The sequence below is a fragment of the Amphiprion ocellaris genome, chromosome 19, assembly GCF_022539595.1.
Source record: "Amphiprion ocellaris isolate individual 3 ecotype Okinawa chromosome 19, ASM2253959v1, whole genome shotgun sequence".
Lineage (NCBI taxonomy): Eukaryota > Metazoa > Chordata > Actinopteri > Pomacentridae > Amphiprion > Amphiprion ocellaris.
In genome coordinates, this window is record NC_072784.1 from 12,986,948 (window position 1) to 13,013,434 (window position 26,487).

Sequence of the window (26,487 nt, forward strand, 5' to 3'; positions counted from 1 at the left end):
CCAGAAAACATAAAAACACACTTATGGCGCGTAAAAAAACGGTTTTACGCACAAAATGCTCGTTTCCATTGATGCTTGGCCACTTTAAACCTTTAATTTCTTCAACTGTTTAAAGATAAGTTGTTAACGCCAATGAGAAATTTTGTTTAGGTAGTGTTTGTAGACATGTTTCAACAAGTATTTCTGCTATTTCCCCGGAAATAAACTCGCATTGCTTTGTTGGATGTTACTTTGAAGACGTACTCTCCGGTTTTCCTGCGTCCTGCGGCGCTTTGACGCAGCAGCGGTCGGTTTCCAGGCAGGCCGTGCGCGCAGGGATTTTAGATATGTTCAACTGATGCGGTCTAGAAGGAGAAGAGGAGGCGGGGGGCAACGCGCTGGACGGTGCCTAAACAACGGGAGCGCAGCTTTGTGGCATTTTTTTTCTTCCTTTCCTGAGGAGGAAGGAAGCTGGATAAGACTTGAACGTATAAGTTTGCGCGGAGCTTTGTTGGCCTCTCAGCTCCCCGTCCGCCTCTGAGCAGCAACAAATCTGCCTCTCCTGGTCGCAGCCGAACTGTTTCTGCCGTCCAATGAATGGAGTTGCTTTTTGCCTTGTTGGAATACCACCCTACTCTGAGAACCACGTAAGTTACACGCAGCTGACACCTCCGCCGCTCTTGTGCTTGTGTTCGATACGTGGAGAAATGTTTATTTGGACAGCGTGAAGCGCAGCGCCGTGGGGCTGGTCAGAGAGCGTGATTTCCTAAGAGGATTAACTCCAGTTTACAGAGCCACTGTGTACACACACTCAGAGACAAACTGTACAGAAACCAAGTGTCCGATCGGTGCGTTTTTGTGCAGCTTTTGTTCGCTGTTTTTTTTTGGGCAGCAAGTCGTGCGCGACCGAGTCACCAAACTGAGCCGCATTTTACGCCCGGGTTGGTTCAGTCTTTTGTCCGCGTCTCGCTGCATCAGGAGGCTGTCAGAGTGGAGGGGACGTCCCGTATAGGGATGGGGACTCCTCTGGGGCTGAGTTTAGTCAGAAAAAACACAAATTAGTCGGAGTTTTGTGAGTGATCCCATGAATTTGCATCTTTGTTGGAGGTTTCCATCAATTAAATCTGCTTTTTATTAACTGTTTTATATCAAACAGTTCATGGCTCATGAGAAGATGAAGGAGGTGTGATTTTAAGTCAATTAGCATCACAAGATCTTCTGCACTTTTCCTTCACAGCTGTATCACTCAATCTGACGCCCCCAGGCTGTAAAAATTATCCATATCATGGAGTTTTCCCTCTGAAGTGAGTGAACATAATTGTGTTTGATTTGTGGAGAGACTAAGCAAAGCTATACATGAAATTCCTCCTGGTTTGGCTCAACCTCAAGGAATTCTGTGTATTCGTGTGTCATAGTGAAGCCATGAGGTAAGATGTCAGTCTGGGCGGTGGTTTGGTTTCCTGGACTGATGCTGGAGTTTTGCGGCCGACAGATTTAAGGGAGCAAGAACTTCTGAAATAGATGTCGGCTGATCTTGCATTTGTATATATTAGAGGTTGTATTGAAAACAGAAAATCAAAGCGTATTTCACAAATTATTTGACAACTGACCACTAAGCTCGACTCCGCACCACCATCTACTCTGCTACATGTGCTGCAGCCAACTTTGTCTCCACAAATTACATTTCTATACAACCAAACTGCATCCTCAATCATGATTTCATTGATTAATTCAACCTTTATTTACACTCAGCGCACTGAAGTATGGAGGCCTCATTTTCAATGTAGCCTAGAGAAAATCCAAGATGTTGACACACAAATACAAAACTTAGATAGTGACAATATATGAAAAGTTAAAGTAATTACAGTATTTAAGTTTTATAAACAAGTGCATCACATGAAAAAGAGCAGCTGGAAATCAAATAAGATTAAATTAAAAGTCTCAGTTGCCCAAAGAATAAACACAAGTCAAATTTTAGAGCTAGAGAGTGTAATTTTATTTTGAAAGAAACGTAATTTGTCACTTTTGATGTGGTGGATAAGGTGGCCAGTTTGAAAGAGCCACAAAGTCCACATTTGTTGGTAGCAGCAGAGGAAGACGGAGGCAGAAACTAGAGGTTGGATTTTTACCCAGAAGTCCAGAGTTTGCGTCACAGACAGAAAGGTAATTTTCTGTCATTATTTACTTCCAGTTTTCACTTGGTTTCTGGTAAACAACGACATCAAAAACCACAGAAATGAAATACAAAACACACATTTTCTGAGACACATTTACCTGTCAGAAGCTTGGTTGAGGTTTGGCAGCCTTAAATACTTGGTTAGATCAGAAAAATTATCATGGTTTAAATTGAAATGTGACTTTTTCATTATATGTTGGAAGCTTTTCCTCATTTTCTTTAGATTACAGGATGACAAGTCTTCTTGTATACAATTAGTTTGCTGAAAAGTTGTGACAGTAATCACATGTGCACTGAAAATAAAAAGCTGAAACCATTTTCAGTCTTTCCTTATGTGGTGCAACACTGGCAAAGGAATCCAAAACAGCTTTTTTTCCCCCTTTTTTTCCTTTGGATGGCATTCAGATCTTTCTTTGTATTCATCATACGGAGCTTTGTACTGCTGATTTAAACGCTCATCAAATTGCAAGACTCTGTTGACGCAGCACTTGTTTTTGGATGAAATTATCCTTTCTGCAGCCGAAATATTTCCATGCAACAAATTTCTCCCGTTTCAGAGTTTCTCTCTTGTTTTGTTGCTCAGTTGGCTTTGCACATGTGGAGCCTGGATGTCAACAAAGTCTGTAAATAAAGTTAAAAATATAGCCTCAGTGAGTCAGTTTGCCCGAAGCGATACATTGTTCAGCTTTGATTTGTGTATCTGCTGAGATTTAAAGTCTGATCAGCTTTTATTTCCTTTTGCTGTATGAATCTGGTGCTGTATTTTATTTTGCAATATTCCTCAGAAGTTATCATCCTCTTTTGTCACTCTGCTCTCCTGTCTGCTTAGTCTAGCTGTTATCAGGAATTTGTCTCCTTTTATGCCTTTACTCTCCCTTTTCAGATCCTCTCTTTTCATCTGTTGTTGCAGATTTTTATCTCCTCCAGCAAAGAGCAACGTTTCCTCCTTTATAGTTGCACTTTAATTGAACCTCTGTTACTTCAAACGCACTGAATTCACTTTTATCTGTTCAAGTTTTTCTCCTGTTGACCATTTCAGTGCAACACTTTGTAGTAAGCGTATAAAAACTGCCATGTGTGCAGCCACAGAGCTGTCATTTTAATTAACAGGAACTCATAAAACTCTGCTCAAAGTGGCTCTGTTGTAACTGTTAGCGCGTCTCTTCAGTCCCTGACCTGCTTCATACCCAACCTTTGGCCCTGCATGTCTCAGCCGACACCCTGATCTCATTTAGCCGAACCTTTCTCTGCTTGTCGACTCACTTGTCTTCAGCCAGACAGAGGATTTTACTGTATATTAGAGCTGCAGCTAATGATTATTTTCATTTGTCATCAGTTATTTGTTCTTTAAAGTGTCAGTAAATGGTGAAAAATGTTGATCAAATGTCTCTTTTTGTCAAAAACCCAAAGATGTTCAGAGGAAAGAAACCACAAAATATTCACCTTTCACTCCTCTGAGCTCCAGTTTTGGGGCATTTTTTTACTTCTTTACATTTTTCCTCACCGTGGCCTCATTTTTCATTGCAGTATGAAGTCATGCACAACCATGACTAGAAGTGGAGAGAACGCAAAAATATCTTCTGTGTAGTATGACAGTTGGAATACCATAAATCATTAAAAAGTAGAAACAAAAATTTAATTTCTTTGCCTTGGATCAGATTTTTTGTAAACACTGCCTGCAGTTCAGCTGAAAAGTTGGAGAATTTTTGTCATGTGACTGCTGGTCACTGCTGAGTGATTAATAGCTTCCCGATTGTGGTAAAGAGAGCAAAATTTTTTGTTTTTCACAGAATTTGTTTATATCAAAGGCTTTATTTTTGGCACATTTTTAAATGTTTTTTTTGCTAAAATTTTGTTCATTTTCCCAGTAGAGCTGAATGTTACTGGTGAGTAATTCAAGGCCTGTAGGAAAGCTGAAAATCTAATGATTCTTTCTGCTTTCACAGTTTCTGCCTCTGATAAAAGGTGTGATTTTGTCAATTTTTTGAAGAAAAATGCTCATTTTAAACCAGCTTCAGAGAATTAAAAAGCTGGAATCAGAGGACTTTTTCTAAAGAGAGAAGAATGACTTAGACTGATTATTAATTTATCAAATTAGTTGCCGGTTAATGTAATCATAGGCAATTTACTGATTAATCTAATAACTGTTGCAGCGATTAACTGATACATCCATCAACACGAGTACAAATCTTCTGTTTTTCCGCAAATGTGTCATTGATTCTATTTAGATTTAACAAGTAAGAATATGCAAAATGACACTTGAAACGCATTAAATGTTTAAGTTTAGATGCCCTGTGTTGGTTCAGCATCTGAAAACAGAGAGAAGGGAAATTGTGCGTTTGATGAGAGCAGTTGTGACGGCGTCCGGTGGGACCAGTTTGATGTTGTTAGTCGTCCTGCTCTAATGTAGCGGTGCAGATCAATACAGCAGGGTGGGGCAGAGGGCAGCCTGTTCATGTCTAATGCTGCAACCTGCCACGTGATGCTCGAGTCCATCGATAATGGGAAACATGAGAGCGCTTTTATGAAAATCTTGCACCGAGCCGGTCAATAATGAAACTCCTCTTGTGTCCCTGCAGTACGTCGTTCTGCTACACTAACGCAGCATCATCCTGCATGACTTGCATGCTATCGATGACACAGTATTTCACTTTTTGCCGATTTTCTGTTTACTCTCCTGATCCGAGAGCTGTTTTTACAACAAAGTCCAGCCTCAGAGGTCACTTAAAGCTTCATTTGCGGTCATCAGACCCCAGACTTGAGGCTTCGGCTGATCCACAGACCGTCTTCTAGTCCTGCTGGGATCCTGCTGATCCAGCTGATTACAGACCTCAGACCACAGAGCTCCGACCAGTCAGCAGATCCGGGATCAGCTCCTGGTCAAGGCGGCCGTAACTGAAGACAGCTGCGAGATGCTGCAGAGGGAAGCATTTCAGTGATCACTCGCAGATGGTTTCGCCACACAGCGGGCACATGGCACAGCAGATACTGCAGAGCTGAAAGAATGTGTGATTTTAGGTCCTGTTTTTCATTTTCGTCCATCTTCAAACAATGTTTCATGCAGTATTCTGCTGCTTTCTAACCTGCAGGTTCAGACCTGGCAAGAAAAAATCTAAGTGGTTGTGAGGCAAACTTATTTTTCTCATTTTTGTGTTTGTTTTTCTTATGATCACTCAACTTTACCTCTAAATATTTATCTTAAAAATAATCTGAGAAGGAAGGGTTGCTCTTTAATTTTAAGCAGTCACATCCCGCAGATGTGTGCAACCTGTGAGGAAGACTCACAAGCAGATGTTGCTCTAATTTAAAGGGTCAAAAGGCAAGAATAGTAGGAAAATCTGCACATTCCTTTATATTACACCAGAAAAAAAAATGCCTTTGTACATGACGAACGTTGAGATATCTGCAGCTACTATTCAGATTGACCAAACTGAATTAAAGATCTGCATAGTTACCTGTGATCAAGCTATAAACCCTCTGAATTCCAAGCAGTTTGGGGACATTTTTAGTTACTAATTACAGCTTTTGGAGCTCATTTTCAATCACACTATCAAATCCTGCTACTCTGTGAAAACAGAACAACCATAAAGACACAGAAAGAACTCAGAAATGTGTTCTGTGCAGTAAAACAAAGTTAGATTGCTATAAGTCACAAAAAGGAGAGAGAAAATGTTGAATTTCTTTGGTTATTTCTTTCACAAAAAGAGCAAAAAACTTGAAATAAGTGCCCACAGGTTTTCTCAATACTGGAAGCAAATAAATATTGACCCTACAAACTACAGATATTTTAATACTTACAATTTTATTTGATTTCCATGCTTGTTTTCTACCTGTTTTGTTTGAGCACTGCCTGCAGTTCAGCTGAAAATTCCCTGAATTTTTGTCATGTGACTGTTAATTGCAACCGAGTCACTAATGGCTTCATAGTTTTGCAGAAGAGTGCAGAATTTTTTAATTTTTTATGGAATGTGGTTATAGCAAGCTGTGTATTTTTGGTGAATTTTTAAATGAGACACAACATAGAATATAGTCATTTTGCTGAAATATGATTTTAGGGTTAGATTTGGTTGCATTTCCTCACATAACAGATGCTAAAGGACTGTAGGAAAGTTACAAATCTGGCAGTTGTTTCTGTTTCTCATTGGAAGGTAGCTTTGATTTGATTCTGATTTACTTTATGACTTCCTCTAATGTGGCCTTTTGTGCCAACAGTGATCACAGAAGCCACTCCTGCTGCAACTACGGAGCACAAAACCAAGTCAGGAAGCTGCACAAACACAAAGTAAACGCCACTGTTTAGCTTTTCTCGCCTATTTATTGTCACTCCAATCTTTTTTACTTCTGTTGTGTGTTGCATTGTGGGAGAGGAGAGTCCCCAACACAAAAGTCGCCTGGTGTATTTACAGTGACAGCGAAGTGTGTGTTACAGAGTGTCCTGCATCAGTCCATTAACACCATTAAAACATCTCTCACGCCTTCGCACCTCCGGCCTCCCGCCTCGACACGGTCACCCCGCTGCATTCCTGCACTCTGGAGACAACAGCTGCAGCGACACCTCGCATCCACAATCATTAACCTGCACTGTGTGTGTGTGTGTGTGTGTGTGTGTATGAGCACTGACACACTTAAATTACACGCTCTGCAGAGCACAGGTGCTCACAAATCTAGGCGGTCTGGCGTGTTTGCTTCACACTTCCAGGGTCAGAGTTCCACATGCGGCTCATAATGTGGGTCGCAGGTGCACGAGAACACACACAGATGCTTTGTGCCTGAAAACCCAACGCTGCGGACGGTTTTTAATTCGACCTCCTCCTCTGGTGTTTGCACGAGGAAGTCCTTGATGCTGTGCAAACACGGGGCAGCTGTATGTCGGTGGGCGAAGGACATCAGTCATCGCTGACCTTGTTTACTGTGGGGCGAGAGGGAGCGGCTGGTGCGCAGCAGCTCTGTAGAGTGGCCGTGTTTTTGTTGCTAATGGATCTTTATTGATCTCCTTTGAATCCGTCGGTCGGTTTTTAACTCTGTGGGAGTTGTAAACAACTGTAGGCAATTGTGCTAATTTAGTTGTTTTGCATGTTACCAGCACAATTCTTTTCATTCTTGATGGGAATTTTTGGATAAATGTTAAGATATTACATTTCTCGTTTGCGCACATCCTGCATTGAAGCCATTTTATTCATCTTTAAGTGGCTTTGAGGTTGTTTCCACATTTAACTTAAGCATCAAAGATGTTTTGCATCAGCTTGTTCCCACTTTTGCACTCAAGCAAAGATAATCTTGACTCTTCAGCCACTCTGCCTGCATCCTTAGTAGCCTAGATGTATAATAGATCAACTTGAAAAGCTAATATTAGCAGCATATTAAGTCATTTAAACTCAGACTCAGAACAGAGCAGCTGCACATATTCGTGTGATTTCTGAAAATATTTCAACTGATGACGTAGCACAAGAACTATTGAGGAATAAAAGCTGCTTTTAGATGATCTGACATGTTGGTTGCTGGTTGTACTGAACCCAGATGACTTGATTTCTGCACTTTCTGGATGTTTTCACTTTTTGCAAAAGCTGACAGCAGAATTTCTGGACATTTACATGTTAGCAAGAAGTTCTTTTTTGCTAGTTAAGGCCAACTCATGGTTTGTAAATCCTCATGCACAGACTGATGTGACTTGACAGCATGTGTGATTCAACTTGTACTACAATTGAGCTGTTTATTACAGATCTGAGGTGTGTGGAGCACAGGATATCTGGAGAATTTAGGGTTTCCGGCTGTGTTTGGGCTCCATTGATGGTCAGGATGCACAAATCAAAGAACCGCCAGCAGCGACTGCTTCATTTACAACTTGTTTAGTGATGAATTGTAATGCTGTGGATGACGGAGAATCTTCTTGTGTAGCTTCTCCACAAAACAAGAATTTGTTTATATTTTTCCTGGCATAAGTGCAGACGGTGCCTTGTAACCCAGTCACAAAACTATGTTCCGAAACAACTAAACTGCATTCTCAATTTGAGGTCATTGTGATTTCATTTCAAAGTAAAATTAATTTGCCACGTCTTTGGAAAGGTGGATTGTTTGGAAAAGCTGCAAAATCTTTCAAAATAAAAGAGCAGCCATGGTTCAGGTGGCACTAATACATGTTTGAAAGAGAAGCACGTTAGTGCTGTATAGGTGCAGACAATTTACCGTCAGTGTAAGGAAGACTTTCACTCAGAAGACCAGGATTCGTTGTTCAATTTAGGAAAATAATCACACTTTCACACGTTGGAAGCTTGGCTAATGTTAGACATCAAAATTACCTGGCTGATTTTAGGAAAATTCTTATAGATTGGGTTAAAATACGACACTTTCACTACATATATGAAGCTTCTCCTCCATTTTCTTGGTTACAAGGGGGGCAAGTCCCGCCCCATCTAGTATATGATTGGTTGGCTGAAAAGGAGCGACAGTAAAGCAATAAAATAAATGGCAAAGATATGTTGCAAACAAACGTAATCCTGCAGAAAATATGGTTCCCTCATTATGTAAATGTAGAAAGCAGTTTAGTTGTATTGAAATGTAATTTTGTGGAATCTAGGTTGAATTTGTGTCATGCAAGCCATTCTGGAAAGCTTGAATTAGCCTTAAGTCAGCTTGTTCTACTCTATATTTTGGTATCTGTAACTCTTTTTTTTTTTTTTTTACCTGAATGTGAAGATTACCTGGCCAGAAAAGCGACAGATCTCCCAGCCAGCCGTCCTCCCTCCCTCAGCTGGCTGGTTTTCACGTGGAGTCTGACTGTGTGAAACAAAGCCGCTCTCAGAAACAGATGAGAGCTAATTAGATTCAGCCTGTTGATGGTCTGCTATGCGTCAGTGCCTCTTTGTGTTTTTGCGCCCATGTCGATGTGTGAGCTGTTTCTGCGGAGGGAAATATTGCACGGCGTATGAGACGGGGGGAGCTTCTTGTTGACATGATGCTCGACACATTCGAGCGAGTCGGGTCTTGTTCGGAAAATGCAGACTTGACTGTCTGCTTGCAGGATCGGCCTGGAGGCAGCCGGGCCGGGTTTGAATCGGGGTCGAGGTTCAAGGGTTAGGGGCCTCCTTCGTCACACACTTGGCCTCTAGTAAAGAGGCTAAAGAGGCAGGAGGGAACCGCTGTCACCGTGTGCATCCAGGGGTCACCGGGGGTCAAACCAGGGCCGACGTTTGACTGATTCCCATTCAGACAATCTGATTCTGCATCTTGTTTTGTCTCCAGTCTGCACATTCTCACATCACATTCTCCACATGTTTATGTTTTTGCCGCTGACAATAAGTGTGTGTTTTGCAGAAAGCTGAATGGAGCTCTGTGTCTCATCAGCTGTGCAGTTTTTTTTCTTTCTTTTTTTTTTTTAACAAACGGGGAATTGCACTGGAATGTGAGCGAGGGGGAGAAGGAAGAGGAGATAACAAAATAAAAAAAGACTCCCGATGAGTCATGGGAGGAGAATGATGCCACAAAGCAGCAATGAAAAGCGAAGCCAAAGAAAATAAGCGCAAGTTCTCGCCTTGCAAACCTGCGTTAGAGCTGCCAGATTTCACGCTGAGCTTGTAAACTAAAAGAACAACAGAGAACAGAGCTTACTTTCATGCTGTTCTTATTAAGGGTGGAGATACGTGTGCAATTTTCTGTTATAGTCAATGAATATAGTGAATAATGCAATGAAAAAACTCTCTTCAAATGGACAAAACAGGTGGAAAGTTGTGTAATTTCTGGAAATCAGCTAATTAATTCACTTTTGGAATTAAAAGCATATTCTGGGCACATTTTTAACTCACTGTGGGCTCATTTTTCACTGCAACACAAAGTTCTGCACCTCTTTGGAAACAGAACAACCATGACTAGAAGTACAAAGGTGTCTTACATGCCTTATGTTTAGTGTGGCACAGTTAGGATGTCACAAATCATATAAAAAAAGAAACGAAAGTTGAATTTCTTTGATATATTTAGTGTCCACAGGTGTTACCAGTACTAGAAAAATATCTATGACTTTACATACTGTTGATATTTTACTACTTAAATTGTTTCCATACTTGTTTCCAATGTGCTTTGACTAAACACAGCCTGCAGTTCAGCCTAAAAATCTCAGAATTTTTTTGTCGCTGTTGGTCGCAACTTATGGCTTCATGATTGCACCAAAGAGTGCAGATTTTTGTTATTGTTTACAGAATCTGATTTGTGCAAATGGTCTATTTTTTGACAAATTCTTCAACTCGATATGAGATTTAGCTGAGATTTACGTTCGGCAAAACAGAGATGAAAAGTTCAAGGACTGTTGGAAAGTTAAAAATTTGATGATTCTGATGGATACTGCAATTAGATTTGGAGAAAAGAAATCAATCTTCTGTTCAGTATTTACCTTGAAATAGATGTAAACCGTGATGGCGAAAGTGTGACACAAGGAGGACGCCATTAACTTGAAAAACCACTGACACGACTCATGAAGTAATGAGATGGATTGGATTCCTGTCAGTTGAACCACAGTGTAAATGAATAAACCACATTGATTAACGGAAAAAGTTAAGAACCCGCTGAAAATTTTACTCCAGATAAAACTGAATCACAGAACTAGTCTCCTTATTTAATAACCACACCTCCTAAATTACATCTAAATTGCAGCTTTTTCAATTTTCTGGTTGTATTGTTGCACATTTCCATTTGAAATCGATCAAATGTTCATTCCATATCCTGATGAATTTGTAATCTCAGACTTTTGAGACATGTCAGGCACCACAGATTTGATTTTATTGTCCAACTGCTCCGCCTTCTGAGTAAACTCACCCTCATGTGCACAATCAGTGCAACTTTAAGGGCATAATTACCTCAATAACCATCATATTTATGTGTCAATTGCACTGATTGCGGAAACTGATGCAGTACAAGACCATTAAATACAAATAATACAAGATATACAAGCCAGATGATTGGAAAACATCAGAAATTGGGTTTATTTTCAAGCTATGCCTCAAGTTTTCCTGTGTGAACTGTTAAATATTTGAATAAGAAGTAGTTCTGGCAGGTCAACAGTGAGATGATGTTTGCTCACTGTGCTGCTCATAACATGACAATCAGGACGCCGCTCTGGGTTTGCTTGTACTGTTAATGGCAGCCGTCCAGCTACCGTCCATCAAACCGTCGGAGCTCTGGTTTAGAGCTGATGAACTGTGAATTGCAGGTCACACACAGTGAAAATTACTGCTGTTGGGTCGGGTTTTAGTGCGCTGACTCACTGACCTCTATCTGTACTTCCTCCACCAACCGGCCTGCAGCGCTGCAGCGTTCAGCCCTCGGTGTTTGTCCGCGGCCTCGGAGGGAACTGGGGGTTGTTTTGACAGTCGGGCGAAATCACGGGACGCAGATTATCGTGAGGTTAATGAGGAGCCGAGGATGCTGGGAGGAGATAGAGCTGTGGTTTTCCTGATGCCTGCTGGTCGAGCACAACACCGCCTCTGTTTACACAATGGCTAAGATGCTCTTAAAGGAAAACGCTAGTGGGGTTTTCATGGTTTTGTCTGGTCTAAGATGTAGTTTTAAAGAGACCATATTTCGTTTTTTGGGGTTTCCCATTTCCTTTAGTGTATTATGGCTCATTTGTGCATATAAAACCTATGCAAAGGGAGTTATTCTGCAGAAAATACTTCTCATTTAAACTTTTCTACTGTTACTTATCTACATCACTGTGTAACACGTTTGCATATTTCTCTCTTGCAGCTAGTGTGACCCTCAAACAAAGAAAAAAAAGCGACTTCACAGTCTGCTATTATTTCCTCATTAGAGCTGCTTATGTTCCAGCTACATTGCTTTACTCATTGATGTGAGATTACAGTATGTAACCAGTGTTTTCTCATGTTTAAATCGGAGCAGACTTGGCTTTTTGCTAGCTAAAATGTAGAGAGGTGCTTCAGCAATGTAAAGCATGAGAAAAATTATTTTTTTTGTGCTTTAAAGCGTGTAAATATATGAAAATAGACCCCCAAAATATAATTATGAACCTGTAAACACACCTGATTTGGGCTCTTTAAAGTAATAGTTCAATAGCACTTGTATCTGTGCAATAAAAATGAAGCTACAGCGAGTTAGAGCCCATTGCAGCCAACTAGCTCAGAATGAAAGACTAATGTGGCTCAAAATTTTCACATTGACATCTAAATTTTAAAAACAAATGAGCTGTTCTTATCATATGCAATAAATCTTTATTGGCAGGTCACAGTGTCTACCAGGCAAAAATCTGGCCTTAGATACAACAGTACTTCCTGCAATCAAAAAGACTTGAGACTGTTCACGGTGCACAGACTGTCTTGGTCAAATGCATGCAACATTTGTAATCCATAACTTGTCTCGAGTTAGGAGACGACGTGACACCGTGCTATCAAGATGAGGAACTGTTAGACATGGTGTTATGACCACTACTAGGTGTGCATTTGCAATTTCTTCATGGAGCTTTAACTGGAGCAAACGTCACAGTCAGCGGCATTATGCGTAACTGGAGTTTATATCAATATTTCAGTGCAAGTATGATTCAGAAAGCCAATCCTTCAAAAAAGCTGCTTTCTAGATGCACATATGCGACTCTACACAGCTTAGTGCTCCAGAAAGTGCAATAAAGAACGGGCTAAATGATGGGGAAATTTTTTTCCTGCTTTAATATTAAGAATAGGAAGTTTTTCATTTAGAAATTTCTTTATCAGCGATCATCAGGGACATTTGATGCTCTTGTATGATGCAAAATACTCACAAGTTAACACACTGCAGGCCTGTGTCAGTAGCTATATACTATATGATTTTTTTTCTTTCAGAAGTTTCTTTATGTGCCATTTTAAAGGAGTTTTATTGCTTTTGTATTGTCCAAAATACTCACTAGTTAACATACTACCAGTCGCTGTCAGGCTATAGATTCATTTGCATTTATTTTGTTCTGTTAAAACGAAACAGTTTAACTCATTTTATGTCAATAATTCATTGCTTATTCTGATAAATATAATTCAGGAAGCAATCCTTCAAAAAAGTTTCTTCACAGAGGGATATACATGACATGAAACTACAGCAAAAAAACTGGCAAATTACTATTAAAAAAATGTATGTTTTTCTGCGTTAATATTAGGAATATCAAGTTTTTCATTCAGAAGTTACTTTATCAGCGATGAAAGGGACTTTGAGGCTCCTCTATTATGCAAAAATATTCACAAGTTAACGTTCTACAGTATTGTAAAAGTAGGTGTCATTCTTTGGATTGATTTGCATTTATTCTGTTCTGTTAAACCGAAGCATTGAAAATCATTTAACTCCAAACTGATCCACTGTTGCTTCCTATTTAACTGCTAATGTGGCTAATTTCAGTAGCTTTAAGGACAGCTGTGTGTTTGCTTGGACCCATAACACCAATCTAAAGTCACTTCTTATCCCAAATATCATCTAAACTGAAATAAAATGCAAATCCAGCAACTCTGCACACACAGAGCTCTCTTCTTATCTCTTGCTATTTCTTCCTCTTTTTTCCCTCTCAGTTGTTCTTTTTCCCTTGTGTGTTTCTGTTCTGGGTGATGAGGTGTTTTTTCTTTTTTTTATAACCTAGCTTCTTCGAAAATTTCCAGCTTTCTTGTCTTCATATTTCCCCGTGACTTTGCTCTCTGCTTTGATCCCGTCTCTGTTACCTTCTTTGGTCATGTCCTTTCTGCCATTGTTGCTTTCATTTCTCAGCTTTTGTCTAAATGTGCACTCGAGTGTCATCCTTTAAAAGCGGCAGCAGGTATTTGTATGTAGTTTTTTTTTTTTTTGCGCCATAAAAGGTTTGTTTCTGCATCGTTCTCGTTCCTCCCTCTCAGTTTACAGAATGAGAACTAACAGTACAGTATGTTTCTGTTAACTCTGCTCTTTGCTCTGAGAAGTGCCAGCGTGTCTTTCATCTGAATAACAGAGTGAAACCATATGTTTGGAGGGACTCTGGTCCCAGCCGGCAGCCCACTGGGCAGCCGGCTGGGACACGACAGCGACCCGGCTTCCCTCGAGGCTCCACGCCTGACGTTCTCGGGTCAAAGAGGTCACGAAGCCGCGGAGGACAGTTTGAGTTGATGCCGTCTTTGCTTTAAAAGGTCGCTAATACAGAGCGACAGACGCTAAAGACGCAGCATCAGTCTGGCGTTTGGATCTCAAAGTTACATTCAATTCAAAAAGGCCAAAACCTCTGGGAGCAGCGAGTCCACCAGCGTCATCTGAAGACGTCCTTCTCTGCAGTGTGTCAACAGGAAGCAGCAGATAGAACGATAGCGTGGGCCGATCCGGTATCTGCAGAGCATCTTTGTGCCACTGGGGAATGACGAGGAGGGCTGCAGAGGCTGTTTTGGTTATAATATCAGGTTTATCAGTGCAACACAACGTGGGAAAACATTCAGGCTTCATAAGGTTTACACTGCATGCGCATCACGTGCTGTCGGCTTCGCTTCAGAACTGACCAGATTAGAGAAAAGTTTACAGAAGGGAAGAATTGATTTGTCAGTCCCAACATTCATGCAGTAATTGATTATTTTATGTGAACTGGCACCACTGTTCAGAGTCATGTGGGTTAGGAAACTGGGTTAGAAACTTGGGATGGTCTGAAAGAAAGATTTGGAACTCTTGGTGAATTTTTTTCTTGAAATTTACCCAGCTGGGTTAATCTTGTGGCCACAAAGCTGTATATGGTGTAGACACTTTACTTAGATCTGGTTAAGTGTACAGACTGAACAGCATGTCACAGATGACTAGTTCAAGAACCGCTGGAAAGTTTAGAATCTACCAGTTCTCTCTATTTTTACAGTTTCTAGCCTTGATCAAGGACTCAAAAACCAAATCTAAACCCAGTGTAAAACTAAGTCTAAAGCCAGTCCAGAACCAGTCCAATAACGAGTCCAAAAGCAGTCGAGAAACCGTCCAAAACCAAGTTTAATACCTGTTTGAGTCTAAAACCAAGTATGAAACTAGTCTAGAACCAGTTTTAAACCAGTCAAAAAACAGTCCAAAACCAAGTGTAAAACCAATCTGAAACCAGTCTAGAATTAGTTCACAACCAGTTGAAAAATAGTTTGAAACTAAGTGAAAAATTTGTCCAAAAGCAAGTCTAAAACCAAGTATGGAAGCAGTTTAAAACTAGTCAAAAACCTAGTCTAAACTCAGTCTAAAACCAGTCTAAATCCAGCCTAAGGACGGTCCAAAACCATAAGAGAATTGGTTCCAAAGTAGTCTAAATCCAGTCAAAAGCAGTCTAAAACCAAGTCTAAACCCAGTCTTTTACAAAGTATAAAACCTGTTAAAAACTAGTTTAAAACCTGGCTAAAACTAAAGTCTCTTACTAGTCTACAAACAAGTCTAAAACTGATCTAAAACCAAGTTTAAACCCAGTCTTAAACCAAATACGATAACATTCTAAAGTTAGTCTGAAACCAATCTAGAATTAGTCCAAAATTAGTCTAAAAGCAGCCAAAAGACACTCCAAAACCCTAACCCTAACCCTAAAACTAGTTCAAAACCCATCCTTAACAGTCAAAATCAAGTCCAAAACCTGTCTGGAAACAAATCTAAACCCCATCCTAAACCAGGTCCAAAACTGAGTTAAAGCCAGGTCTGAAACCAATCCGAAACTTGGTTTGGTGTCAATTTGGTGGTTTTTTTTTTGTTTTTTTTTTTAAAGACAATTGCTTTTCAAACCCGCTGGCGGGTTTTAAAGTTTAGAGGGTTTAGGATCTACGCTCTACTGCATCTGCAAACTTAGTTCTCGAATATTCTCAAGCGCCCAGACCTAATCTAGATTCCCAGGTGAACCTTCCGTCCATGAGACCCGACGACTGGAGTATTTCTGATTAAATTAGGCCCTAAATGGCTGCTCTACACCCCCAGACTCCACTCTCAGAGCGATGCAGGACTTCCTCAGCGTGGTGTGAGCGGTGGTGCATGGCAGGAATGTGAAAACCAGATGACCTCAAATGGAAACTGCAGGGCTGTCGGAGGCAGGCAGGCCATCTCGTTTGCTCTAATAAACACTCCGGTCCTGCTGCTCGCTCTTTTCTTTCTTAACTGCCTGGCTCGGTGGCCTTCCCAACCTGGCTCAGCGTCGCCCTCACCACGCCCCAGAGGTTGGACCGCTGCCTGGGTTCTGGGCCGAGATGCAAACTCTGGGTCCGGCTCCAGCCAAGGAGAACAACAACGTCATCTCCAGAGATCCGAAGTTATAATTTTCATCTGTTAATTACACGGAGGCGGGGATGGGCTAAATATATACATCTGTGGAGGGGGAGGGAGGCTGAAGAAGAAGAAGACGGGGCTGCTGGAGCTCTGCGGTTTTCTGCAGCTTCTGAAAACAACCAGCAAAGAAAGAGGAGAAAAAAGGAACCAGCAAAGAAAGAGGAGAAAAAAAGGGGGAAACGAAGGGGGGAGTCGGGGGTCTCTTATTGCAGCGGAGCTCAGACGTGACGCTCTGATTGCTCCCAGCGGTTGTGGTCGGTCCAGAGGAGGATCTGGGGGGAGCAGAGCAGCGTTAGCTCTTTGCCAGATGTCGTCATTGATGCTGCCGAGGCCTCTCGGTTTAAACTCAGCGTCAGAGACAGATGTAGAGACTCCACACACAGCTCAGAGTTTACCTGAACGAATCCAGGCACCGCCGCCTCATGGTGGAACGCAGAAACAGCACCATGTTATTTAAAGCTGTTTTAGCATTAAATAGAAGAGTTTGACTATCAGGAAGTAATATTACTGGCCTGCCTGGCATTGTTAAAAAAAAAAAAAAACCTAAAACAAAACAACAAAAAAGTAAAAAGTGTTCTAAAGAGTTACTGATTTTCCCTGTTACAGATAATAAATACGATTAAAAAAAAATTAATACACATTAAATGTGGAAGACATGCCCATATCGTACAAATATTTGCCATTATTTAAAAAAATGTACATTGAGGGTTGATTAATGGTAAATAATTCTTTAACTGTTATTTTAAAGATTTTCCCAGTTTTGTTAAGGGGCGAGAGATAATATGTGGTACCCCAATTAACCAGGTTTTACTTTACATATTTATTGTATTCTTTTTTTTTTTTTAACAAATAATAGTTATTTTGCAACATTTCACTGTAAACCTTAAAGTTACTCTATTTTTACTTTATTAAATCAGAAAAAATATGTAATTTTTCAGATATTTGTTAGATACACATTTAAAAAAATAATTTTTACACAGTTTTTGCTGATTTTAATACACCCAAAAAAAATTTTACGATCAGATGCATGAGAATGAATTAGTAAAGATTTTTGATATGGTTGTACAGTTTTGGCCTGTTTTTAACCAGTCAATATGTAAATTAATACTATTTTCCTTTTTATTTAACAAATTTGACAGAACTGAAAAAATCTGTAATAAACAATTGCAGTTAAAAACTGTTTTCTCAAGCAGTGCACTTTGAAAAAACATGGTTTATTAAACAGCTTTCCAGAGGCTGTGGCACTGGGAAACCTGTCATTGGTCTCTTGGTTGTGTTTTCATCTAAGAGAAGTCACACCTTTAACCAGAACATTCTATTTAATTTGTCAGGCTTAGTTGGATCAATGAGCTCTCATGAAACTCTTGAGCATTAAAACAAAAACACGCAGAAGTGGAATATTTTTCATTCCTCAAAGGTTCCACAGTAAAACTGTGACAATCAAACTTGTATCAGATGATCTCAAACTTGTTTTAGTCCTGAACTTTCACTCTCAGGAAAAGAAAAATCAGCTGTGAATGTCCATTTCAAACCTATAACGAGCGTTAACATTTCTGCCGTCGAACTCGTCTCCCTGCAGGGATTGAACAGAGGTGACTTGTTGGTTGTCACGGTAACGGTCAGCGAGGAGGTGATGGGTGACGAGTGACTGATTAGGTTGAAGACGAGTGTCGAGATGAAGCCTGACAACCCAAAAACTGGCTGCTGTCATAGTGACAGGCCTGAGTGATGGAAAAAGATCACTTCACCTACAAGCAGGCGTATTTAGACATTGGTGCACTGTAAAAAAAAATCCAGTTAAAGTGTAAAATACATTTAAAAACAATGGAATATGTTCAAAAGCTGTTAAAATAGTTGCAAATATCTGTGCAACAATGATATTTTTAGCTGAATTTAAATACAGCCAAACCGTGTGGAATTTTACAATCATACATTGTGAAAGAACAATTTACTATTTGTAAAAATACAGATGTTTCATTTGGATTTTACAGTTTTGGTGTATTTTTTTTAACCAGTCAACTTGGAAATTAACACTTTTTTCTGTGGTTTTAATAGATATTATCTGTAATTTAACTAAGCAAGAATAATTTGTAAAATAAATTTTAAAAAATACATTTTTTGTATTTTTCATTTAATTTACAAAATCTTTACTTCAAATGGCAAATATCTTTAAAATAATATTTTTGCAGGCTTAAATGCAGCAAAAAGTGTCATTTTTGTCTGTGACAATACAGATTTTTGATCTCAACATATAAATAATAATTATTCTGTGTTTTTACTAGATATTATCTGTAATTAAAAGAGTTAGGGTTGGGTTTTTACTGCTCATTTAAATACAGTAAAAAATGTTGTAACTTCACAGTTGCACATTGTAAAAGAACAAATTACTATTTGTATAAATACAGATTATTTATACTATTTATAGTTGTGGCCTGTTATTTTGCAATTTGATGTAGGTTAATGTCAGACGCAGTTCATGCTTTTTTCTGTAATTTAATAAAAAGAGAAAAAATCTGTACAATATCGTTCATTTGTTTAAAAACTACAACTAAAAACTTAAATTATTTATTGAATATTTACTGTATCTTCAAGCTTTAGGGTCTTTAATTTGTCTGTATTTTAATTCACAACAAATTTCTTCCATAAAGAGAAAATTGAAATGGTTTTTTTTTTTTTTATAGCACATTTTTTGGCAGCACATCTCTGTGTATTTTATTTTGTTAAATTTTTTTCTCTTTGCCTTTTAATTTGATTCTGTTGCTGAGGAACAGCTTAGATTTGTATTTTGTCTGTTTAGGTTTTCTGAGAGAGATACGTCGAAGAATTCTTTCTACTGTTCTGACAAGAAGTTTTTTTACTGGAAATGCCTCAGTTTATACTAAAACCCAGTAGTTCTTATAAAAATTGCCCTTGTGTTGAAAGAAATGCGTCTGTTTTGGTTTCTGTATGTGATTTTTCTCATGCTTTGAGTCACATAGTTGTATTTCTGCTTATGGTGAAACAGAAAACCTGACACTTAGAACCGAAACTATGAACATGCAGGTGAAAAGTTCAGTTTAAGCAGCAGCTTCCTCTTTATTTCGGCTCCGACGTGACCTGAACATGCTGCAGGAGCCGCTCCCTGCTAATTAGGTTAAAGTGGAGCAGCATCCTTCCACTTAGTGAGCCAGAAAACAAAATGCTGCCTCTTAAAATCACACGCATAAAAACTCACTTTCTGGCAGTTTTTTTGCACACTAACCCTCCATTAGAGCTTTTAATAATTCACCAGGACTCCACTGGATGTGTGTTATAGCTTTATTTAAGGATTATTTTACCATCAGAACCATTAAAAAGCAGCGTTCAGCCTCCAGTCATGAAATCTGGGTCTCCATCATGACTGATAAATGTGAGATATATGGGAGGTAATTAGAGCATCTGTGAGTAAATATGTGTCACTGCTGTCTGTCCAAATGCTCTCCTTCCTTTCTCGTCTCCATCTGCTACTTTCCTGCTTTAGATTTCTGTCTGCCCTGGTTTTTTTCTTTGCTCTCAGTAAAATTCCCCCCCTTCTTTCCAATATTTGTCAGCCTCCATGTTCTCCTTCGACTCTCTAGCTGTTGGTTTTTCTGTCTACGTAGATGCTCGGCCGGCCGGCTGACTCATGTAGCCCACGTTCCCTTGTGGCAGATGAAGCACGATGGACACATTTACAGTCCGGAGTCAGCCAGCAACATTTCTTTGTGTTATAAATCTCCGCTGGGCTGTTTTGTGTCTCGCAGCCAACACAGACGAGAGATTTTCCTCATCGCTATATGCGCCTGGTACTGTTGGAGTCCATAAAATGACATGAAATACTGAGGAATTTTAATAATACACTCCCAACGTGACCTTTTTTTACATGGGTTTTGGTAAAAACCTCTCATTTTTGTGACCTTCATCAGCAGATTCAGTCTGTAGATGTTCAAGATCTGTAGTAAAGCACCAAATTTTCACTTTTGAGAAGTTAGAATCAGCATTATTACAGTGTTTTAATGAAATATTTGCAAAACATCAAATGACAAAGGGCACTTCAGTGGAGTTTTGTGATGTAGTTTGTGTTTTTCTAAATCCTAACACCAAAATTTCCATTTTTTCTGCAAATATATGTTGATAAATATTGGTAATCAGTGTCCCTGATTAACAATGATCAGTATTGGTATTGGCATTGAATGAAGACATGAATGATCTGTGATTTATGTCAACAATTAAGAATTTATTAATTGAACTGAAATGTTTAATTTACTTTGTCGATCAACAACTAATAAACACACTATTTTAAAAAATTCTGTAAAAAACTAACATTTTGGCAGCTGTGGCACCAAAAAATACTATAAAACTACCAAAAGGAGCCATGTCATGAGAATACAATAACTTCCCATAATTAAAAATACGTAATATTATATGAAAAAGTAATGTCAGATGGGATCATATATACTTTTTTGCTGTTTAATGTTTAATTAGTGATACATACATGTGTAAAAAAACAGTAAAATGGCTTCTAGTTTATCATAATAATATACAAATTAACAAATCAATGTAAAATTACAGAACCAGTACTTCTTTTTCAGTTAATTATCACTAATTGTGTCTAATATTAGGCTTATATTTATAATAAGCATATTCCTGAAAATATTTGGAAAATTTGTAAGAAATTTGTGAATGTCCTTTATGTATTTTTAAAAAATCTTTTAAAAGTGGAAATTTTACTCTTTTTTTTTATTAACAAATTTGAACAAAAAAAAAGAAAAAAATCAGTAAAATGAATACCCCTGTGAATTTATTTTTAATTAATTTTTTAGACAGTGTAGGCTACTATATATATTATATTACTGAATTATAAAAGTTAACTGGTTGTATTTTACAATGGTGGTTACACAAAACAAGTCATTTGAAGTTGTCATCTTGTGATTGGGTTAACTACTTTTTTCTAACACTTCATAGACTTCACAAATAAGCTAATGAAAATAATCATTAGCTGTAATAACTGATCGACTGTGGTTTGTGTCTTTAATTAAGAACATGTCCCACATGTTTAACTTTGTGTAGCATCTTGGATGAGGGGAGTAAAGAGTAAATACTTGTTTTTTTGTGTTTCTGGGCTGAAACTGCTCACGTGTTCTGACCTCATGCTGCTGCTGTGTAACATTAATAATCACATGTATGTAAAGAATGCGTGTAAATGTGCTGGAGTCCTGCAGAGGAGCATGTGGTCCAGTGGGCTGCTTTAATCCTCTGCAGGACGGAGGAGACGCATGTTGTTGTTGTTGTTGTTCTGGGTCTTCCGGACCACCTAGCGGCCCTCAGCTGTGGCCCGATGGGATCTCCAAGCCTCCGACTCCACCTGCCTTCGACTCTGAGCTTCCTCAGAGCTTCGACAGGTGTGACCTCTGATGTCTTTCTGGAGGTCACCTCTGGTAGTGAAGCAGTTACATGAAGCTCTCCGTCCCTGTTGCCCCACTGCCCTCTGGGGCTTTTCTCCACCCATCTGCTGTCAGTCTTTGTGTTGTAGCTGCCCTCTAGTGTCGCTGCCTGGTAACTACATCCTGAACAGGCCTATAGGATCTGTTGCACGGGGATTTACTGGAGATTAAAGTTAAAATTAACCTGCTTAAAACAGCTCCGGCTGCTTTTTTTCTTCCTTTTTTTTTTTTTTTTTTGCTTTTGAAGAATCCACTTTACAAGATTACACTTAATGGCTGTCTAGACGGAGAAATTGACTCTGTCAGCAGATGCCAAGCAACACGGGAGGAGGTTTCTTTTAAACATGGAGGCGAGAGAGGAATTTTTGAGCATCTAGAACTTATTTTTATGCACTGGTTTGTCCCTTTTTGCCTTCATTTATCATGAAAAAATCCAGGAAACAGTTGAAAATTCACAATATAATGTGATACAATATAGAGAGGCTCTCAAACGTACTGTATTGCTGTGAAATATTTATTCCCCTCTAGATCAGCTTACTTTTTAAATACTGAGTCAAAACAGCTGAAGGCAGGATTCACTCTTTGCCCTCTTTTGTGTCTTTAAAAGTGCATGTAGCACCTTTTTACATCAAGAAAATATTCAGTCATTTTAATTTATCTGTAAACCTCTAAATTTTAACAGCTCAGATGTGTTTCAGCAAGACTTCTGTGAAAATAATAACTAATATCTGTAAAATGATGTTATTGTTAGCTGATTTAAACACATTAAAAGAGTGTAATTTCTTACACAAATTTGTAAAAATACAGATTTTTGACATGGACATTATGTATAGTTTTGTCTATTTCTTTTACAGTCAACATGAAAATTAATATTTTTTAGTGGGATTTTAATAGATATTATCTGTAATTTATTATTTATTATTTAAATTTTAACAAAATCTGTAAAATAACTTTTTATAAAATATTTCCCATTCTTCAATCATCAATATATTTAATTTATTTTTCAAATATTGTCAAATATCAGTAAATTACCATTTTTTGCTGATTTAAATGCCATGGAAATAGTGTAATTTTACAGCCAAACGGTGTAAAAGAATAAATTCTGATTTATAAAAATATAGAAATAATAATCATCCCTTTAACCAGCTTTTAATTGACTATCCATTCTGTACAGTTTTTTCATTTTTTAGGTTCTACCTGTCAAAGCATTTTGTGAATGTTCTTCTGAAAGGTGCTATCCAAATGTCCCAAAATATTGTTATTATTATAGATTTTTAATGTGGACTTATGTACAGTTTTGGCTTGTTAATATGTAAATTAATAATTTTTTTCTGTGATTTTACTGGATAGTATTTGTAATTAAGCAAAACAGAAAAAACTATAAAATAACTAAAATTATTTTAAATTATTTTACTTTTTTAGTCCCTATAATACATGACTTTTCTTTCATATAACAGCAAAAATATGTAAAATAACAATATTTGTTGCTAATTTAATACAGTATAAATCTTAGGTTTTTTTTACTTTTATTTGTAAATTTATACTTTTTTCTGTGATTTTTACTAGATAATGACTAAATAACTGCAAAAATCTGTAAAATAACACTAAATTATACAAAAAAAATTGCAGATAAGTTGCTAAAACTGCACTTTTTTACAGTGTACGTATCTGGTGATCCCTCAGATTCATCTTTTGAACCCGTTGGGAGGTTGCTGTCACTGCTGTGCGTCTTGAGCATATTTCTGAGGTTTAATCTGAGTCACTAATTTCTAACAACCGCATGATGATGTGTAAAACTCACGCTGCTGCCGCTTCATCACCTCCAGAGCCACATGTTGAGTCACTGAAGTGTTTCTCTGCACCAGTAGGGGACAGAATTCACACTCAGAGCTGAGGACTCCTTTTTCCTTGAGAGTTTCCAGACTCCATTATCTCTGTTGTGGCTTCGCTGCATTGTTTTTTTTTTTCATTGTGAGCATCAAACGCAGAATGTGTTTGGAGAAAACACCCCAATCATTGTGTCTGCAGCTCGGTTTAGTTTCATTCCTCCTCCTCCTCCTCCTCATAGTTCAGCAGAGAGGAGAAAATCTTTGTTTTGTCTTGCGAGGAAGCCACAGTGGAAAAAAACACAGGTTGTCTATGTTGATCTGTTGGCAGGCAGCCGTGTTATGAGTATGAAGGCGGATTAAAACATATCAGCAAACTAATCTGTCCATTACAACCCAGCTCTGCACTACATCACCTCCTCCTCGGCTCCTTTCACTTTCTGCTTGTGTGTTTGGTATCACTCCTCTGAGATTAGCAGCATGTCGGCCTTTAGTTTCCTGATTTCGGGAGCTTTGTGCTGAAAAACCTGCTAATATGGATCCTGTCTGTGGTGCAGAGATCAGATAAGGAAGGTGATGTGCATTGAGGCCTGTACAGATGATGAATGTGCATCTTGCTCAGGCTTGTTTCAGCCCGACAGGAGACAGTTTAGGTCTCCGCTGTGCTATTGTCACGGCTCTCCATCATGTAAACTGTAACTCAATGCCTTTTTTGTTCATTTCTCTTGTTTTTCTCTTGTTGTAAATGCCCCCATGGTTCATGACGAGGACGGACAGAGACCTTTTGTTTCTGCCCCCTCGTCGCCAAAACTAACCGTTATTGTGAAAAAATGGGATCTGAAATCCCCCCCTCACCGTTGACCTGGGTGTGGTCTCCACTCGGACGTCCTCCTCCTCCAGAACCGTGATCCGGCAGGCAAGGCGGTTCCATCAGACCCGGAGCTCTGGTCTGAAACCCCCCACAGCCGCAGAAGTCTGACTTTAAGAGGAACCATAATTACACAGGCTGGTGTATTTATACTCTGCTGTGACTCAGTGAGGCATGTGCTGCTGTGTGTGTGGTGTGTGTGTGTGTGTGTGTGTGTGTGTGTGTGTGTGTGTGTGTGTGTGTGTGTGTGTGTGTGTGTGTGTGTGTGTGTGTGTGTGTGTGTGTGTGTGTGTGTGTGTGTGTGTGTGTGTGTGAGCGTGCATGGGAGAGGCAGTCTTTGTGTTCACACGTGCGTGCATGTGTATATTCGTGAAAGTGAACGCTGACTCAAACTATTTAAACCAGGGGTGAAGTGAAGATCCACCTAAACTCTGTCTGGTGTACTTGTGTAAAACGTCCTTTAAATAGGAAATAACTTAGTTTTCTTCTTGCAAAGAAAAAACTTGAACTTGTAAGCAATAAAAGACAAGTTTACTCAGTTCATTACAGTTCAACTCAAATAACTTTTTAATTCCAGCAAGAAGTAAACACACCCAACCACAAGAAATCTCCAGTTATTTCTGATAATGGCCTTAAAAGAGGGATTTCCAGTGGTTTTAGCTTTAATGGCTATAACTGCTATCTGCTAACTGCTGAATATTTTGATAATCAATTTGAGTCATTTTTTGACAGTGAACTGAATATCTTTGGGTTGTACATTAAACAAACACACTTTGTGAAGCACTGATTGACAATTTTCACCATGTACTGACATGTGCTAATGAAAATAATTGTTAGTTGCAGCCCGAATAATGGAAAATGGAAATTTGTGTTACAAACTGAGAACATGATGTAGATGGCTGGTGACCTGGACTGAACTACTGAGTTGCATTATGGGAAGTGTAGTTTGACTCTCTGCTCTGTTTTTATGTCAGTATTACTCATTAAAATACACTGTGTATTTCTGAGGTCCAGCAAACATGTTGGAAAGCATTTGCAACACCGTTTTTTTTTTTGTTTTTTTTTTTAGCATTTTATGTCAGTTTTGTGTCATTTGCATACATATTTGCTGGCTGTCAGTCTTTATTGCCTTTATTAGCACATTGCAGCATATTTTGGTGCATTAACTCTCCCTGTAGAAACAGTGTGACTGTGTCTTATACCATTTGGATAAACTCATGTAAATTTTTGTGTGTTTTCTTGCCATAGACCGACATGAAGATAGACGAACCCCCCATAAGTTTCTGGAGCAGCATTATGCATAACTTTAAGAATTAATGCAATTTATCTGAGTGACTTATATTACTAATTAATGCCTGTAAAGTTGTCATGAAGGGGAAAATTAGCTATAAAGACTAAAAAAGTTTCTTCTGCTAGGCTGGAAACATGTTAATTTCTGCTGTAAATTTAGGCATTTTAACATGGAGGTCTATGGGGATTGACTCGCTTTTAGAGCCAGCCTCTAGTGTCCATTAGAGGAACTGCTGTTTTGTTGGCTTCATATTTCAATCATGAAAGTTGTTGCGTGGTTAAAGCAAACGCCATTCATCCTGCGTTTGGTTCTGTTGGACATTTCTTTCTGTTAAAAGAGAGTTTTTCCTTCCTGCTGTCTTGAAATTCTTGCTCAAGGATGACTTTTTATAACAACTCGAAGATCTTGAAACGCACTAAGTCGACTTATGTCAAGATTTGGCTCCATATACATAAAAATGAGTTAAATATGTGCAGAAGATGAACAAAACAGGGATCCACATGTGGAAAAAACAGCTCTAACTGAGATCAAAACCTCCACAGGGAACCTTAAGAGTCAGAATATCTTTTATTCTTTTTCTTTTTGTACTCTCTTTAAACTTTTCAGTCTCTTGAGATATTTATGAAAAGTGCTGCAGATGTAAGCAACTGACATCACTGATGAAACATCCA

At 38.8% G+C, this 26,487-nt stretch overlaps 1 protein-coding gene across 2 annotated transcripts in view; it reads left to right on the forward strand.

The window, feature by feature from the left end:
• arhgap23a (Rho GTPase activating protein 23a) overlaps positions 1 to 26,487 on the forward strand; it is a 95,991-nt gene that overhangs the window by 20,395 nt on the left and 49,109 nt on the right. The window contains exon 1 of one of the 2 annotated variants that reach the window (XM_023278721.3): positions 346 to 626. The exons of the other annotated variant lie outside the window; for it this stretch is intronic. Coding sequence (XP_023134489.2) covers positions 573 to 626 — 54 coding nt within the window. The 5' untranslated portion in view covers positions 346 to 572. Of the gene's footprint in view, positions 1 to 345; positions 627 to 26,487 lie in introns of those variants that run through there. 2 annotated transcript variants of the gene reach the window in all.